This window comes from Epinephelus moara, chromosome 6, assembly GCF_006386435.1.
Source record: "Epinephelus moara isolate mb chromosome 6, YSFRI_EMoa_1.0, whole genome shotgun sequence".
In the NCBI taxonomy this organism is placed as follows: domain Eukaryota; kingdom Metazoa; phylum Chordata; class Actinopteri; order Perciformes; family Serranidae; genus Epinephelus; species Epinephelus moara.
This window is the reverse complement of record NC_065511.1, coordinates 18,354,282-18,370,102: the sequence shown is the minus strand read 5'-3', so window position 1 is coordinate 18,370,102 and position 15,821 is coordinate 18,354,282. Positions and strand designations below refer to the sequence as shown.

Below are 15,821 nucleotides of genomic sequence, written 5' to 3'. Positions count from 1 at the left end.
GTCTGATCTAATTCGTCATAGTCATGTCCACTTATTTTTAAAGCTAATCTTTCCATGCTTCTTCTCCTTTAATAGAATATTTGTACTTAGGGTCAGTGACTATTAAAACAAAGTTTGATAGTCAATTTATCACATTGTTAAGACACTTTCTGCAAGAGATTTTGTTGCTTCACAGTACAAGGAATTTAACATAACTTGCACCCAATTTACAGCAGCATTGATGAACAGTCGTTTGAGGTCCTCTAATATGATATGAATAAACTCTTCTGTATAGAAGTTTCCTGGGTTTATTGTTTGTGTGTACTTTAATAAAAACTGATAACCATCTCATATTTTTATGATACATATGAAACTGCTATCAGTAGCTGGCTAATTTAGCACAAGGGCTGTAAGCAGAGGCAAACAATGAGCCTGACACTGTCCAAATGTTACCTACCTTTAGCCTATCAGCTAGTATTAAACTACCTGACCCCAGCCAATCAGGTTTGTGTCTTGGGCCTGTGTGTGTGTGTGTGTGTGTGTGTGTGTGTGTGTGTGTGTGTGTGTGTGTGTGTGAAACCTACTCTCTTTATATTATTTGTGCTGGCCAATTGCCTTAAAAAGGCACATACAACCTTCTCCTTATTGCCCTAAGGCTGTTGACAGTATTCCTACAGGCCTATGTTACTCTGGAACTGTAACAGAGCTACAATAATGTGTCACTAATGCTAGTATTCCAGTACACTTTATCTGTGAAACATTAAGATTGTATTGGCTTTGGCATAACACCACAAACACTGTCCAGCTGGCCACTACAGCCTTCAGGTCTGAGCAAGTTAGCAACTGGGTGCTAACATTGATCAACATTATCATTTCCAAAATTTCTTACAGTTTGACTATTTGTTTTTCATATGGGTACCTTCAGAGCATTAGGGAATGGTGATATGGAGAAAATCAAATATCACAATATTTTTGGCCAAATTCCTCAATGTCAATATTGCAGCACTATTGTAGGATTGATTATTGGTGCATTCACAAAAGATTTACACCATAAAAATTTTGATAAAGAGGTAAAAAGTTGGAAAAGGCAAATGACAGAACATCTTGAAAAAGTCTAGCAAGTTCAGAAAATTACATCACTTTACTGTAATGCAGCCTTTGAAACCAGGAAAACAACACCTATGGTATTATGATGTCCAGAATCTAAGACAATATCTAGTCTCAAATCACTATTCATCAATATATTGCTCAGCTCAACAAAGAATCTCTTTTGAATAAATCTACATACAAACAACGTCACAGCAACACACGCACATATATTGTGGCAAGGATCATTGAGCAAAAGGAAAAAAACTGTTACCCAAATCCAAGCTACTGCTCTTGCTATTTAACTTTAATATTCACATGGTTTCTCTCAGTATAACATACTCCATTACACTGCTCCACCATGTGGGTCTACAATCAAGGCTAGCCACATTAGCCATGCAACATGCTAATGCTCAATTACCTGCAAAACGAACAGTAAAATAACATGGCAGCATTTACAGCTTCCAAGTTTGAAGTTAGGTCACTAAACAAGGATCAGTGAGTCATGAGCCTGGGTTTATTTGCATTCTCTTATCCTATGGACTTTGTTTGGAGTTTTCTGTTTGTGTCCCTTGTTTCATGTTCTCCATTTACGTTTAATCTGCTTCCTGTTTTATTTTGTAGATTATCTCCTCATGTGTCGTGTCCGATTTTACTTCCTGTGTTTTTCTGCCTATTTTCTGTCGCACCTGTCTCGTTAGTCCCTCTCTGTTCCCAAAGTCTTTCCTTCACACCTGTTCTGTATTAGTCTTGTTTGCTCCACCCATAGTAATCCCCTCCACACCCTTGTTGTTAGCCAATCTCCATTTCCCTCTTTTGCCCCTGTCTTCCTAATCAAGCTGTGTCTCATTCATGGTTAGTCTTCTGTGTATCTATATACCTGTGTGTTTCCATTTGTTCTTTGTCAGTTCACCTGTGTTCATCCTGTGTTATTACTGTGCTAACCCATGTGTTCTTGGTGTCCTTACCTGCTATGTTTCCTGCCTGGTGTTCTGTTTGGATTTTGGATTTGAGTTCATTGTATTATCCTAGTTGGTTTATGGCCCCAGGTGTTTTTGGTTATTTGGTTTGGTTTATTAGCCACTTAGGAGAAGCATAGTTGAATGGGAGAGAATATTTCAAGATATCATCATCATCAAAAAAAAAAAATCTTACTCATGAACAATCTCTAAAATGATTGCTACACCTCTGGGGCTGTATTCACAAAAAATCTAAGAATCCTCTCAGAGAGCTCCTAACATAGCCTTAAGACTTTTAGTGAGGAGTCCTAGCTTAGCAGTGATTCAGAAAAGTTCTGTTATTAATTACAAAATGTGCACACAGAAATAGTAATGTTTGTTCAATCATTGTGTTTATAGACTTTACAAACATCAGATTAGTCTAAACGGTGATATAGTTACGTGAAAAATGTGATATATATATATATATATATATATATATATATATGTAAATAGTTAAACTCTGCTGGTTTTCTACCTGGAAGTATTTGTAAACAACAAGGCGANTGTGTTTTCACCATTTTCTCATCCGCTTCAGAAACTCTGCAGCCTCTTAAAAGCCCTCCTATCTACTCCTAATAGTTTTTCACCTTAGGAGCTCTCTTAAGATTTAAGATGCTTTGTGAATAACTTATTTTTACAGGAACCTTGTCTGAACTTTAAGGGGAAATTCTAAGAAAACATCACAATTCGAAGAATTTTGTCACAAGGAGCAACTCTTTGTACTAGGAAGCTTTGTAAATATGACCCCTGCATCGGCCCCCGGGGCACTCTGTTACCACTAATCAAAATCTGGTTGATACTACAGTCATGCAAAGTTGTGATCCGTTTGCAGCTTTGGGCTTTGGCCTAACAATATGAAGAACACAGGTCCGAGGAGTTGTGATGCATTTAAATGACATAGAAAATCCATGCTGAGTCCCACGAGAAAATAACCACATTTGTTTTCTGGAAAAGCAGCCTACTGAGCAAGTAACTGAATACAGACACACTTCAGAGACACTTCAATTTAACTATGAAAAACAAATTATGATTGTGATCTGACAGAGCCAGTAGAGAAGGCCCTGATAGCCCTGACAGCCCACCACTGCCAATGCATCATGGGATACCTCTTGCCATTGGTAGGCTGTAGTTAATGCCTAACGACAGCAACAGCTTCTTTCAACATGGATAAATAATCACAGATGACATTCATTATTGGATATATTAGTTTTATGAAGTCTCCAAAAAGACACTGCTTTTCAATGTTGGATTATGAAGCCTCTGAAAGGAATATGATCGCACCAGAGCCTTCGTTGGAAAGCTACAACAGAGATGAAGTGGCAGCCATCTGAAATGAGTTTTTGCTGCGATTACTCACGGAGATAGCAAGGTGCTTAATTTGATGTAGTATACAACATCAGCAGGACTTCGTACTGTCTGCTGCAGTCGCCACAGCCTCACTGTTACTGTTATGTAACCGTGTGCAATTTATTGCTAATACAATAGATGTGAAAGCTGATTACAGGAAAATGGTTGTCTGCTAAACGCAGGTGATACAAGAAACTTGGACGCAATTGGAAGCAAGGACTTCAGGGTGAACCACGGCCAAAATGACAAACAGAACCTACTAATCTTTCCCCCGAGTGCTGCCTTGGCCCCTCAAGCAAAAGAAGCAAACAAAATTACAGTGCTAGGCCTGACTCCCTAAACTGAACAAAAACAAGAGAAAAAATGTTTCAACAAAAATAGCAATTCACCCCTACAGCTTCATGAAAAGTTATCTAAAGTGCAATGCTATTAACATTATTTATACAAGCGCGTTTAGCACAGAGCTGGGCTAGTGGGAAGCTAACACACATACTCAAAGACTAAACAGCAAACAATAAAGCTGGGGCCATATTCACAAAGCTTCCTAGCGCTCAGAGTTGCTCCTAATGACAAAATTCTTTCTTTTTTTTAGAATTGTGACATTTACTCAGAAAAAATAAATAAATAAATAAAAAGTTATTCACAGAGCATCTTAGACCTTAAATTTAAGGTCGAAGATGCTCCGTGAATAACTTTTATCTTAACAAGGACCTGGTCTTAACTTTAAGGGGAAATTCTGAGTAAATGTGACAATTCTAAAAAAAAAAACTAAGAATTTTGTCACTAGGAGCCTTAAATTTAAGGTCTAAGATGCTCTGTGAATAACTTTTATCACAGAGGAGACATTTACTCAGAATTTCCCCTTACAGTTAAGACTAGGTCCTTGTTAAGATAAAAGTTATTCACAGAGCATCTTAGACCTTAAAGAGCTCCTAAGGTGAAAAACTGTTAGGAGCAAGGAGGAGGACTTTTAAGAGACTTAAGAGTTTCTTAATCAGAGCAGAAAATTGTGGAAACACAAAATGACCGTGAGTAAATGAAATGCTACCGATGAGATTGTGCAGGGATAATGTTTGTAGCTGATTCTCATTCGGGATATGCAAAACAACGCTATAACGCCAGAAATAAAATGGTACTAAGAAAAACTGGAAAAATGCAAAAGTGCAGCAGTGATGACTTTTGTCTGTCTCAACCTTAGATCAGCAGAGTGATCACATGAACACTTTCAATCTCATATTGTGATGCAGTTCATTTCATTTCCACTGGGTGTTCACACCTTGCAGGCTCACAAAGGAGCATGTCTTTGACAACCAATCACATCTGTTAAAACAAAGCATCACAACTAGCAACAGGGTCATCCACACCCCCTCAGTAAGATAAAAATAAAAATAAAAATAAAAATTGCTCTGAGCACTTTCCTAAATCACTCCTAAGATAGGACTCACTAAAAGTTTTTAGGCTATGTTAGGAGCTCTCTTGGAGTAACAGAGATTACAATGGATGTTAAATAGGACAAGCCACTAGCTTCGCCAATCCGGAGCAGCAATGTCACACCACACTCCCCAAGCTCAGCCAATCCACAGCAGCGATGTCACGGATCAGCGCCGGCATGTGCACCTGGAGGAAAACAAAAATCCTCACCAGAAACGAGAGTTCTCAAGCTCCTAAAACATCACTGCTGCCACACACAACAAAAGATATACAATGAAAACTACGGCTGGCCCTAACAGTTACACACACTCTGTCTGTCTGTCCATCTGTCTGTCACTTTCACTCTCACTCTCTTGCACACAGTCCGGCACCAAAATCTGATGTGTGATTTAGACCAGTAGGAACTGGATCTACATTGGAGCGGGGTTTCAGTAGCCATCCCGACTAATTTTCCTCTGTGTCCTTAGGAAACAGGTTGTAATCTGACGACAGGTGTCACACCTAGGATCTGTTACACAAACTCATTTTTTAGTTGTTTTTATTACTGTGCATCTGGGCTTACCAAGATGTGGTTAGGGTTACAAAAATTTTAGAGTTATTGTAAATACACTGTGGTTAAGGTAGTCTTAAAGTAGATAAGGTCAGGACACTAAAACTAAGGTGTGGCCCCGACACATGCAAATAGACAAAAGACATCGAAATGAAAAAAACATCATCAATTTAACAGCTTACGTGCAAAATAATGAAACACACCGCAAATATAGAAATTACAACCAAAGGACACATACGCTCAGTTGCCATTCTATTAGCTACAGCTACGGCTAAAACTAATGCAGACTAATACAACAGTTCTGCGATACCTCCATGCAACCTATGTTCAGGTTTTTTTGAAAGTGTTTTAGACAGGTGTTGACTCAACATGATCCTTTTGAAGACAGGCGTTTCTATGATTTTGTCCACACCTTTCGTATCATTGAGGGCGGGCCAAATAAAGCAAACATCCGTCCCTACAGTTCACTACAGTTAAACACCACCATAAACTACATCCTCTAATGGGATCAATATTTGCAGTTTGATTTTCAAATGCAGACAGAGCAACAGCCAGTCAGTAATTGCTCATTTATCCTTAAACTAATTCAGAGTGGCATTTATCATTCTTAAGTTTGTTTCGTCACATATACGTATCTCTTCTCAAACTCCTTGCACCAGAGTTCATGCACTATATTTAGTTGTGCATTGTCTCGACTACCTGTCACATATGTCAACCATTATTTGAGCAAAGGGTGTGCCCTCTGGAAAAAGACACCATGGACAACAGTATCATATGATGAGACAGGCACATTGGGCATTAAAGCGGATACAAAAACAACACTTGTTTGAATAGACTGACAGTTAGAGTGATAAACAGTTGCCTGTCATGCACTGCACAGTGGCATAAAAGTAACTGCTCTCCAGGCACGCATGTAGATCACAGCTGCTTCTAGGGAGTCAGAGAGCTTCCAGGTAGGTCCTTGGTGGAATTACTGATCATTCGTCTTTTATTCTCTAATAATTTTTTGTCACTAAAAAAGGAAATCAGGTACCACTTTACATTACAGCTTGGTAAGTGTTAAATAGCAATACATAAATATAATGGGACCAACATACACTGATAATCAAGTGATACTGATGTTAATAATCATGTTAATTTTAGTCCAGTTTTTGTTCTTCCTATTTTTCTTTTCAATGTTTATTCATATTTGGGACCTTGATGTGTTGATCGTGATGTCTATGAGAACAGGTTAAATCTACTTTGTGTCAGTTGAATGTTTTGTCTGAAAATGCTCTAGGTGGGAGGGAGTTTATTTTGGAGAGAAAAAGACCCTGCATCATTTGGCATATAGATAGCATAGAGACAAGCATTACTTTGATTATGAATTATTGAGGATTTAGAAGAAGGGTAGTAGGAAGAACTCTGTTGTTCTTGGTTCTGACGTTAAGCCATTTAAAAAGAGTCCAGGCTAGGGCTTTAATTATACATTATTCGGATATGCACAGATGATGTGGTCTGAACAGATATATTAAAAAAAAAAAACATGAGAATTTTTGCAGTAATGTTCCTGCTCCACCAACACTTCCAGTCTTCCCATCGATTCCACACAATTTACCACAAACCAAACACCATTTCTTTTCGGAGTCATAACTCTGAAACACGTAGTCACATCCTCAGTGCATTTTTATCAGGGTTTACTGGGTTAGTTATTAAGTGTGGGACTTATGTTCCACAGGTGTTATTTTTACATCACACCTCCCATATTAAAGATTGTCACTGTGCCTAACTTGACAAGCTGAAGTTAGGGACTGTCTCATGTTTGCATGCCATCGGACCAGGGCAAGTTTTCAAGTTTTTCAATAGCTTTCTTATGCTTTAAATGTATATTTTGTTAAGACTTACTTTTCTTTGGTTGAAGGTGAGGTTCAAAAACAAATTCTCTTTTATTATTTGTTTAATTAAGGTGCATGGCTAAAACATTACTTTATTTAGTTTGCAGAAAAGATAAATGCATGAGGACTAAAAATCTGACGCACTTTCAGTATACCTCATACACGAATAGGGATATTCCTTTGACACAAACACATGCAGATAAACAAGGTAGCTTTGCCTTACACCCCTAGTCGGGACATAAACTAGAGAGCAGACACCTGATGCCTGGACCCCTCGTTGTTTCATGGAAGGGGAAGATGTGAGGTGCCAGAAAGAAATCAGGTTTATTTGGACATATGTGAATAAGTATGAAAATGATAATATAAAGGTAGCGGTCAGGTGTGGCTGTCTTCCTAATCAGGTTAGTTTGGGTTAAAGGGATAGTGCACCCAAAAAGGAAAATTCAGCCATTATCTACTCACCCGTATGCCGATGGAGGCCCTGGTGAAGTTTTAGAGTCCTCACATCCCTTGCGGAGATCGGCGGGGGGAGCGGCTAGCACACTTATGGCAGACGGCACCCCAGACTAACATCCAAGAACACAAAATTGAAACCACAAAATATCTCCAACATGCCCATCCGTAGTGATCAAAGTGTCCTGAAGCTCCGACATAAAAAGTTGTTTTGAGAAACGTCATCTGAACTCTGTTTTTAGCCTCACTGTAGCCTGTAGCTCTGACTGCTTCTCTGTGCTCCGCGCTCACGTGTGTGCGCTCAGGGTGATGCACGGTCTCTGAAGAGCAGCAGTCTCGTCAGTACTGATGTCCAGATTGTCAAGTGCAGACATTGCCAATTCCCAGTCTGAGCAGCAAAGACTTTCCTCATCTGTTGGCATTGCTTTGCATTTGAAACAACTACACCACCAGGTTTCCAGTGCTTGACTCTGGTATTCTGCGGCTGGCTTAGGGTTAGGCTCATGAGCTGCGGCGGCTGCTTTGTCCAGTAGCCTGAGTTCCGCGTCCGTATACTCGGGCTCAAACAAATACGGCTCAACAAAGAACATGATGTCACGTGATGTAAACATGAGTAAGCAAAGCTCATGCTTTCGCTTGTCACGCGCAAGCACGCACACGTGAGCGCGGAGCACAGGGAAGCAGTCAGAGCTACAGGCTACAGTGAGGCTAAAAACAGAGTTTTTCCAAACAGCTTTTTATGTCGGAGCTTCAGGACACTTGTATCACTACGGATGGGCATGTTGGAGATATTTTGTGGTTTCAATTTTGTGTTCTTGGACGTTAGTCTGGGGCACCGTCAGCCATTAGGTGTGCTCGCCGCTCCCCCCGCCGATCTCCGCAAGGGATGTGAGGACTCTAAAACTTCACCAGGGCCTCCATCGGCATATGGGTGAGTAGATAATGGCTGCATTTTCATTTTTGGGTGCACTATCCCTTTAAGAACATATGTGTACATTATGTATATGAATGTATATGCATGTGTAGAAATATATGTAGAGGCTTTAAAACAAAGGTTCAATAAGATTATTTGAGTGTCAACTTGCTTCACAGAATGATGACTCGAGCTGTGGTCTTTGTCTGGTTGGCTGTTTTAGGACAGACAAGTGGCCATTCTGGTGAGATTATTCTTTAAATTGGTTCAATGAAATTAATGATAATGATTTTTCGTATTTTACTACTGTAAAAGAGCAGTTCTGAAGTTCTATGTCCAGGGATCACAGTGAGAGTTTATTCAAGTATAATGACAACCGTTTCTTTAATAGCTTTGGTCGAATCATCTGTGACTTGCCTTCCTCAAACTGTCTTCAATAACAAATGCTGTGACTTTGTCCAGGTACTAATATTGCTAGACATGGAAAAGCAACTCAGTCCTCCGTGGGGTGGAATGGCCCCCCTGAAAAGGCAATTGATGGAAATCAGGCAAGCATCTATGGACAAGGATCCTGTACCCACACACAAGGACAAAGAAAACCATGGTGGAGACTGGACCTCCTGAGAACATATAAGATTAACACTGTCACCATCACCAACAGAGGAGATTGTTGCCACAATCGGCTCAATGGTGCTGAGATCCGCATTGGAAACTCCCTCAATGACAATGGCAATGCTAATCCCAGGTAACAGCAATTTCTATCTTATATTTGGTTTGAACATTTTTCATTGGTTGTGTATGTCACAGGAAATCAGTGCACTAGATATCGCACTGATTTTCTGACTGAAACCTATAGTTTTCACAGCAAAATTATCACTATCCAAATACTACTGCTGGTGAGCACTATGCATAGTTTTTATCTGGTAACATAGTTTTACACCCAATTCTGTTTCATTTTCTTTTTCTTCAGGTGTGCTGTTATCCAGTCTATCCCAGCTGGGGCCTCACAAACTTTTGTGTGTAATGAAATGGAGGGCCAGTATGTAAACATTGTGATTCCTAGAAGAACAGAATATCTGACACTGTGTGAGGTGGAAGTCACTGGTCAGCCTTCAGGAAACACTGCTCCAACTGGTGATTTGTACCACTCAAATTCTCCAATAACTTGCTAACTGCCTGTTCTTTAATGGCTTTGGTCAGATCAAAACATGCAAGACATCTGTGCCTTCTTGAAACTATCTTTAATAACAAATGCTGTAACTTTGTCCAGGTGCTAATATTGCTAGACATGGAAAAGCAACTCAGTCCTCCGTGGGGTGGAATGGCCCCCCTGAAAAGGCAATTGATGGAAATCAGGCAAGCATCTATGGACAAGGATCCTGCACCCACACACAAGGACAAAGAAAACCATGGTGGAGACTGGACCTCCTGAGAACATATAAGATTAACACCGTCACCATCACCAACAGAGGAGATTGTTGCCATAATCGGCTCAATGGTGCTGAGATCCGCATTGGAAACTCCCTCAATGACAATGGCAATGCTAATCCCAGGTAACTGCCCTTTCTATCTTATATTTGGTTTGAACATTTTTCATTGGTGTGTATGTCACAGGAAATCAGTGCACTAGATATCGCACTGATTTTCTGACTGAAACCTATAGTTTTCACAGCAAAAGCATCATCACTATCCAAATACTACTGCTGGTGAGCACTATGCATAGTTTTTATCTGGTAACATAGTTTTACACCCAATTCTGTTTCATTTTTCTTTTCTTCAGGTGTGTTGTTATCCATTCTATCCCAGCTGGGACCTCCAAAACGTTTGTGTGTAATGGAATGGAGGGCCAGTATGTGAACATTGTGATTCCTGGAAGAATAGAATATCTGACACTGTGTGAGGTGGAAGTCACTGGTCAGCCTTCAGGAAATACTGCTCCAACTGGTGATTTGTACCACTCAAATTCTCCAATAACTTGCTAACTGCCTGTTCTTTAATGGCTTTGGTCAGATCAAAACATGTAAGACATCTGTGCCTTCTTGAAACTATCTTCAATAACAAATGCTGTAACTTTGTCCAGGTACTAATATTGCTAGACATGGAAAAGCAACTCAGTCCTCCGTGGGGTGGAATGGCCCCCCTGAAAAGGCAATTGATGGAAATCAGGCAAGCATGTATGGACAAGGATCCTGCACCCACACAAACCTTGACAGAAGACCATGGTGGAGACTGGACCTCCTGAGAACATATAAGATTAACACTGTCACCATCACCAACAGAGGAGATTGTTGCCATGATCGGCTTAATGGTGCCGAGATCCGCATTGGAAACTCCCTCAATGACAATGGCAATGCTAATCCCAGGTAACAGCAATTTCTGTCTTGTATGGTTTGAACATCTTACATTGATTGTATATGCCACAGGAAATCAGTGAACTGGATATCTACATATATTCCTCATAGAAAGCCATAGTTTTCACAGCAAATGCATCATCACTATTCAAATAAAACTACTGCTGAGAACTATGCATAGTTTATTATCTGGTAACATAGTTTTACACATAATTCTGTTTCATGTTCATTTTCTTCAGGTGTGCTGTTATCCAGTCTATCACAGCTGGGACCTCCAAAACTTTTATGTGTAATGGAATGGAGGGCCAGTATGTAAACATTGTGATTCCTGGAAGACCAGAGTATCTGACACTGTGTGAGGTGGAAGTCACCGGGACAGAATCAGATGATGTCATTGAATATGTGTGCAACTGAGTCTGAAATGATTCCGCCTTTTCATGTACACGTAATTTTGAAGCTGATCTTTGCTTGTTTCTGCTTCTTTTGCATATTTGAATATTAATATGGGCAGTTTACCATTATAGCAAATTTATAATTTGCTTTACAGTACCGGAAATCAAACACACCTTGCGCCTGGATTTATGACAATGTTGTTACTGAACAGTCATTTGAGGTCCTCTCACATGATATTAAATAACTCCTACGTTCCCATGTTTCTTGTTTGTGTACTTGAGTGATGGTTATACCTGTCCCACATGCACACTAATTTAGCCTAAAGACTGCAAGCAGAGGAAAATAGTGAAGCTGACTCTGTCCAAATGTAATGCAACCTTACTGTTTGTTAACTCTCATTGCTCTCATTGACTTGTCTTTGGCTGTGCTATGTGAATTTGACATAGACAGCTTTTCAGAAAGTTTATAACATTCTCCATACTCTACATTCCCCATACTATACAACTAAAAAAAAACAAATTTATAAGGGAGTCGGGAGACCTTCTGCCTGTTTGACAAAGAAGTATACTGTGGATACTGTTAGGGTAATTGTAAAATTTGACATTTGAGATCATAGTGAAATCAGTTGACACTCTTCAGTCTCTCAGTTCTTGATGTTGTGCCACTGTCCTCTGAGAGAAGTCAGCAAAATAGCTCTCTTGGGTGCAAAGGTCTGAAATTGTGTGTCATCATTATTCTTTGACCTGTTTCATAATTTTGATTCACTATCTACTACACTTACAAAATAAAAATGACTTTTTAAAAGGCATTCATCTGTGTTTTGTTTATTTGCTCCCACATAAAAAGGGGTATCATTTTGGGGTATTAAAAGCACAACTAACATACAGACAACAACAACAACAACAACAACAACAACAACAACAATAGCATATACAGTAGCTTATCAGCTGTTTAAATGTTTTAGATAAGGAGTTACGGTGTAATCTTTTTGTACTAGCAGTGTACCAGTACAGTGCCTACCAATATGTGTAGGTATTATTTACCTACTGGGTACCTATTCTGTTACTATTACAAGGTACAGTATTACCATAATACTAAGCAAACATCTGGACGTTTCAAGGAAGATGGAGTGATGACTTCTGCATCACTTAACAATCTGATGCCATTTTGTTTCAAAATGACCTTATTACCAACAAACAGGCAAACTACATTCTTCCTTTATAATTTTTGGGTACCTAAAATAACTATGGGTTACATCTATGCATGTATGGAACAAAGGTCAATGGAACAATGTTTTGTCCTGGATACTGTCAGCCTCTAAAGACTGTCTCAGCTGTTGTTCACCTTACTAGCAAACTTCATCACTGGATCCTCGTTTATGGACCTCGTGGCTCTGCCTTTTCTGTAAGGGCAAAATAGACTGCAAGGAAAAGTAGTTGATTTTTTTTTTTTTTTTTACGTCAGGTTGTACTTATTAACACGAGAGGATTTTCAGATCCTGACTGATTTCAAAAATGTGAGAGACCACAGTCATAATGACAGATTTAACTGACTTTTAATATTCTAATCGTAAAAACGTGCACACCAGACACTTCAGTCAAGACGCAGGACCACACACTTGGCATTAATACTTAACAATTTCAGAGTGGTGGTCCACCTGGCTCGGGGGCCAAAAGTACTCATGCTGTTGGCAGCCGTGTTTCTGTTCTACACAGGTACCAACATCTGCTTAGTGACGCTTCCCAGTCAGCCCACTCTCAGTGGCTATTGCTGGCTTCTGATAAATACTCCATTGCTGTTCCTTTCACACTATACGATTTCAAGTCATAAATATCAAAAAAAATTTATAATTCCGATTTGAAATGGGGGAGATTTCAATCCAGTCATTAAGACATTAAAGGGATAGTGCACCCAAAAATGAAAATTCAGTCATTATCTACTCACCCATATGCCGAGGGAGGCTCCGGTGAAGTTTCAGAGTCCTCACAACACTTGCGGAAATCCGATGAGGTAGTGGGTAGCAGCACAACTGCCCACCTAATGGCTGACGGCGCCCCAGATTAAAACGTCCAAGAACACAGAATTTAAACCACAAAATTTCTCCATACTGCTCGTCTGTAGTGATCCAAGTGTCCTGAAGCCCTGACATAAAAAGTTGTTTGGAAAAACATCATTTGAACTCTGTTTTTAGCCTCATGGTAGCCTGTAGCTCTGACTGCCTCTTTGTACACTGCGCTGATGTGCGTGCACTTGCGCGAGTCCATGAGACATGGGCACCGCCTTCATGTGTGTTCACGTGCTTTTGCTGGTCTTGCACGCAAGCACACATACGTGAGCACGGTCCACAGAGAGGCAGTTAGAGTTCCAAACTTTTTATGTCGGGGCTTCAGGACACTTGGATCACTACGGTTGAGCAGTATGGAGATATTTTGTGGTTTCAATTATGTGTTTTTGGACATTTTAACCTGGGGCGCCATCAGCCATTAGGTATGCAGTTGTGCTGCTACCCACTCCCCCTCGGATCTCCGCAAGTGTTGTGAGGACTCTAAAACTTCACCTGAGCCTCCCTCGGCATGAGGGTGAGTAGATAATGGCTGAATTTTCATTTTTGGGTGCACTATCCCTTTAACATTAAGATTACGTCCACCCAAACACTCCCACTACAGGATCATTTGGGCAGACCAGCCTCAAATTGGTAACACCCCTGCAATTATCGGGATAGGTGAATTGTACCCAAAATCTGTCCCGTTTTCCTCTGGTGAGAGGCCGGCATAACATAAAAACCAGGCGTGGCAGCCATGTCAACACCTTATTTTGAAAATCGGACATAAACACAAGTGTATCCCTCCGCTAACTTTGCGAGGTCCGTCACTAGTTTGCCCCGTTACAAATTTGTATTTCCAAGGATAGCAAAGGCATGACCTGCCTTACTAGTCATCTGATTGGCTAGTACTTGTTGTCTTTGCTGGTTGGATTGGTTAGGTTTAGGCAAGAGGAGTGGGATTGGTTAGGGTTAGAAGAGGAATGTCAGGGTGAGCCGGTAAGAGTTAGAGTAAGCCAAGGTGGGGTAAGTCATGTCTTTGCTATCCTAGGAAATGCAAAGTTTCCTCCCTGTCAGCTTATGGGCTGTTTGAATGGATTATTTAATGCAATGCATATTAATGTCAGTATATGGATACACTACAGTCGTAGCATTTGCTTATTTGACCACAGAGATGCGAGTGACAGCTGGCTTGGCCGCAGCTCAGTCTGCAATGTTACTGTCAAACTATAGCTGCCTAGCTACCTCACTAACACAGCAAACAGATGTAATAAGCATGAGTGAAAATTTAAAATGATTGGGTCATTGTTAATTAACTTCCCAGAAATGTAATTCACAAACTAGTCAGCAACTAACTGTGAAGACATCGCTTGACTCTGCTTCATCATCTGCTCAACTGTGATGCACACTCTGCCGGTGCTGAGAGTCTTGTAGTGATAAGATGGCCTTCATTTCCCATCATGCCCGTCTAGCGCTGGACTGCGTAGTTTACGTTTGCTTTTATGTTTCAAAATGCAAATGTGACTTTTTTATTAATGTTTGTAATGTGTCTGTTCAGATAATTAGCTTATGTTAGCAATTGTCATTTACGTGCAGGAGTTCCAACCAGTAGGAAGGTAACTGTTACACCTCTTTACTCCTGCTGTATTTCTCAGAAGCAATGCACTGTAATTCCTTATACTCTTGTAACACACCTTCTTGATTCTTATGTTCTCTTTTTGTTTTTTGCTCTCATCTCAATCGACTACAACTGTTCACTTTGTAGATTTGTATCTTTCTCTTTACTTCACTCACAGCTCCCCATCTCTTTTAGCTGTCACTCCCTCTCAGCGCCTAGTTTTACAAATGTATGACTGTAGCACATCCATACGTCAGACCTATTCTCTTTGTATTGCTACCATAAGATATGACTTACCATCCATCAGTTTCACCAGCAGCAATGCTTCCAACATGAACGCTCCATCACTGGGCCACTGTCAGAGGGGGGTCGGTAGTAGCGCATGAACGCGCATCCTGCAGTACACCGACAGAGAAGCTAATGTTAGCATTGGGCTAATACGAGCTACAAAAGTAGCTAAGTTGGCTAACGTTACATATTTCATGAAAATAACAAATTCCCCCAAAGCAAACAAATAATTACCTGTCCAACAGAAAGACAGCAACCTCTGCATCACTTTTCAGGCCCTTCAGCTCCCTCAGTTGTCTCCACCGTTCAAAAGCTGCAATGTTGGTTGACTCTGGTTTGTCTCGCTTTATCCAAAGCCTTTTCGTCGCAGCCTTTTCTGCCGCCGACTTTCTTTTCTTAGCCTGTTTAGTGGGGCGAGCCGTTACAAGTAACACTGGAAGTGGTACTTTTGGCTGCATTTTCTCTGCCATTGTTCAGCAAACTCCTGCTAACTCGG

The 15,821-nt window shown here is 40.3% G+C and overlaps 1 protein-coding gene across 1 annotated transcript; it reads left to right on the top strand.

Moving 5' to 3' along the window:
- Positions 1–9,114: 9,114 nt before the first annotated feature.
- Positions 9,115–11,581, top strand: LOC126391705 (uncharacterized). Its single transcript, XM_050046609.1, has 7 exons — positions 9,115–9,182; positions 9,296–9,379; positions 9,605–9,738; positions 9,905–10,187; positions 10,415–10,578; positions 10,715–10,997; positions 11,225–11,581. Exons 1-7 carry the CDS (start codon positions 9,115–9,117, stop codon positions 11,397–11,399), a joined length of 1,191 nt encoding a protein of 396 aa, XP_049902566.1. The 3' UTR covers positions 11,400–11,581.
- The last annotated feature ends 4,240 nt before the right edge of the window (positions 11,582–15,821 follow it).

Bases quoted from the DNA above. Each gene is read 5' to 3' on its own strand.
- LOC126391705 (XM_050046609.1), top strand. From the start codon at position 9,115: ATGGAAAAGCAACTCAGTCCTCCGTGGGGTGGAATGGCCCCCCTGAAA. The intron at 9,183-9,295 runs GCAAGCATCTAT...CATCACCAACAG, and splicing joins AGGCAATTGATGGAAATCAG to AGGAGATTGTTGCCACAATC. The intron at 9,739-9,904 runs GTCAGCCTTCAG...AACTTTGTCCAG, and splicing joins GTGTGAGGTGGAAGTCACTG to GTGCTAATATTGCTAGACAT.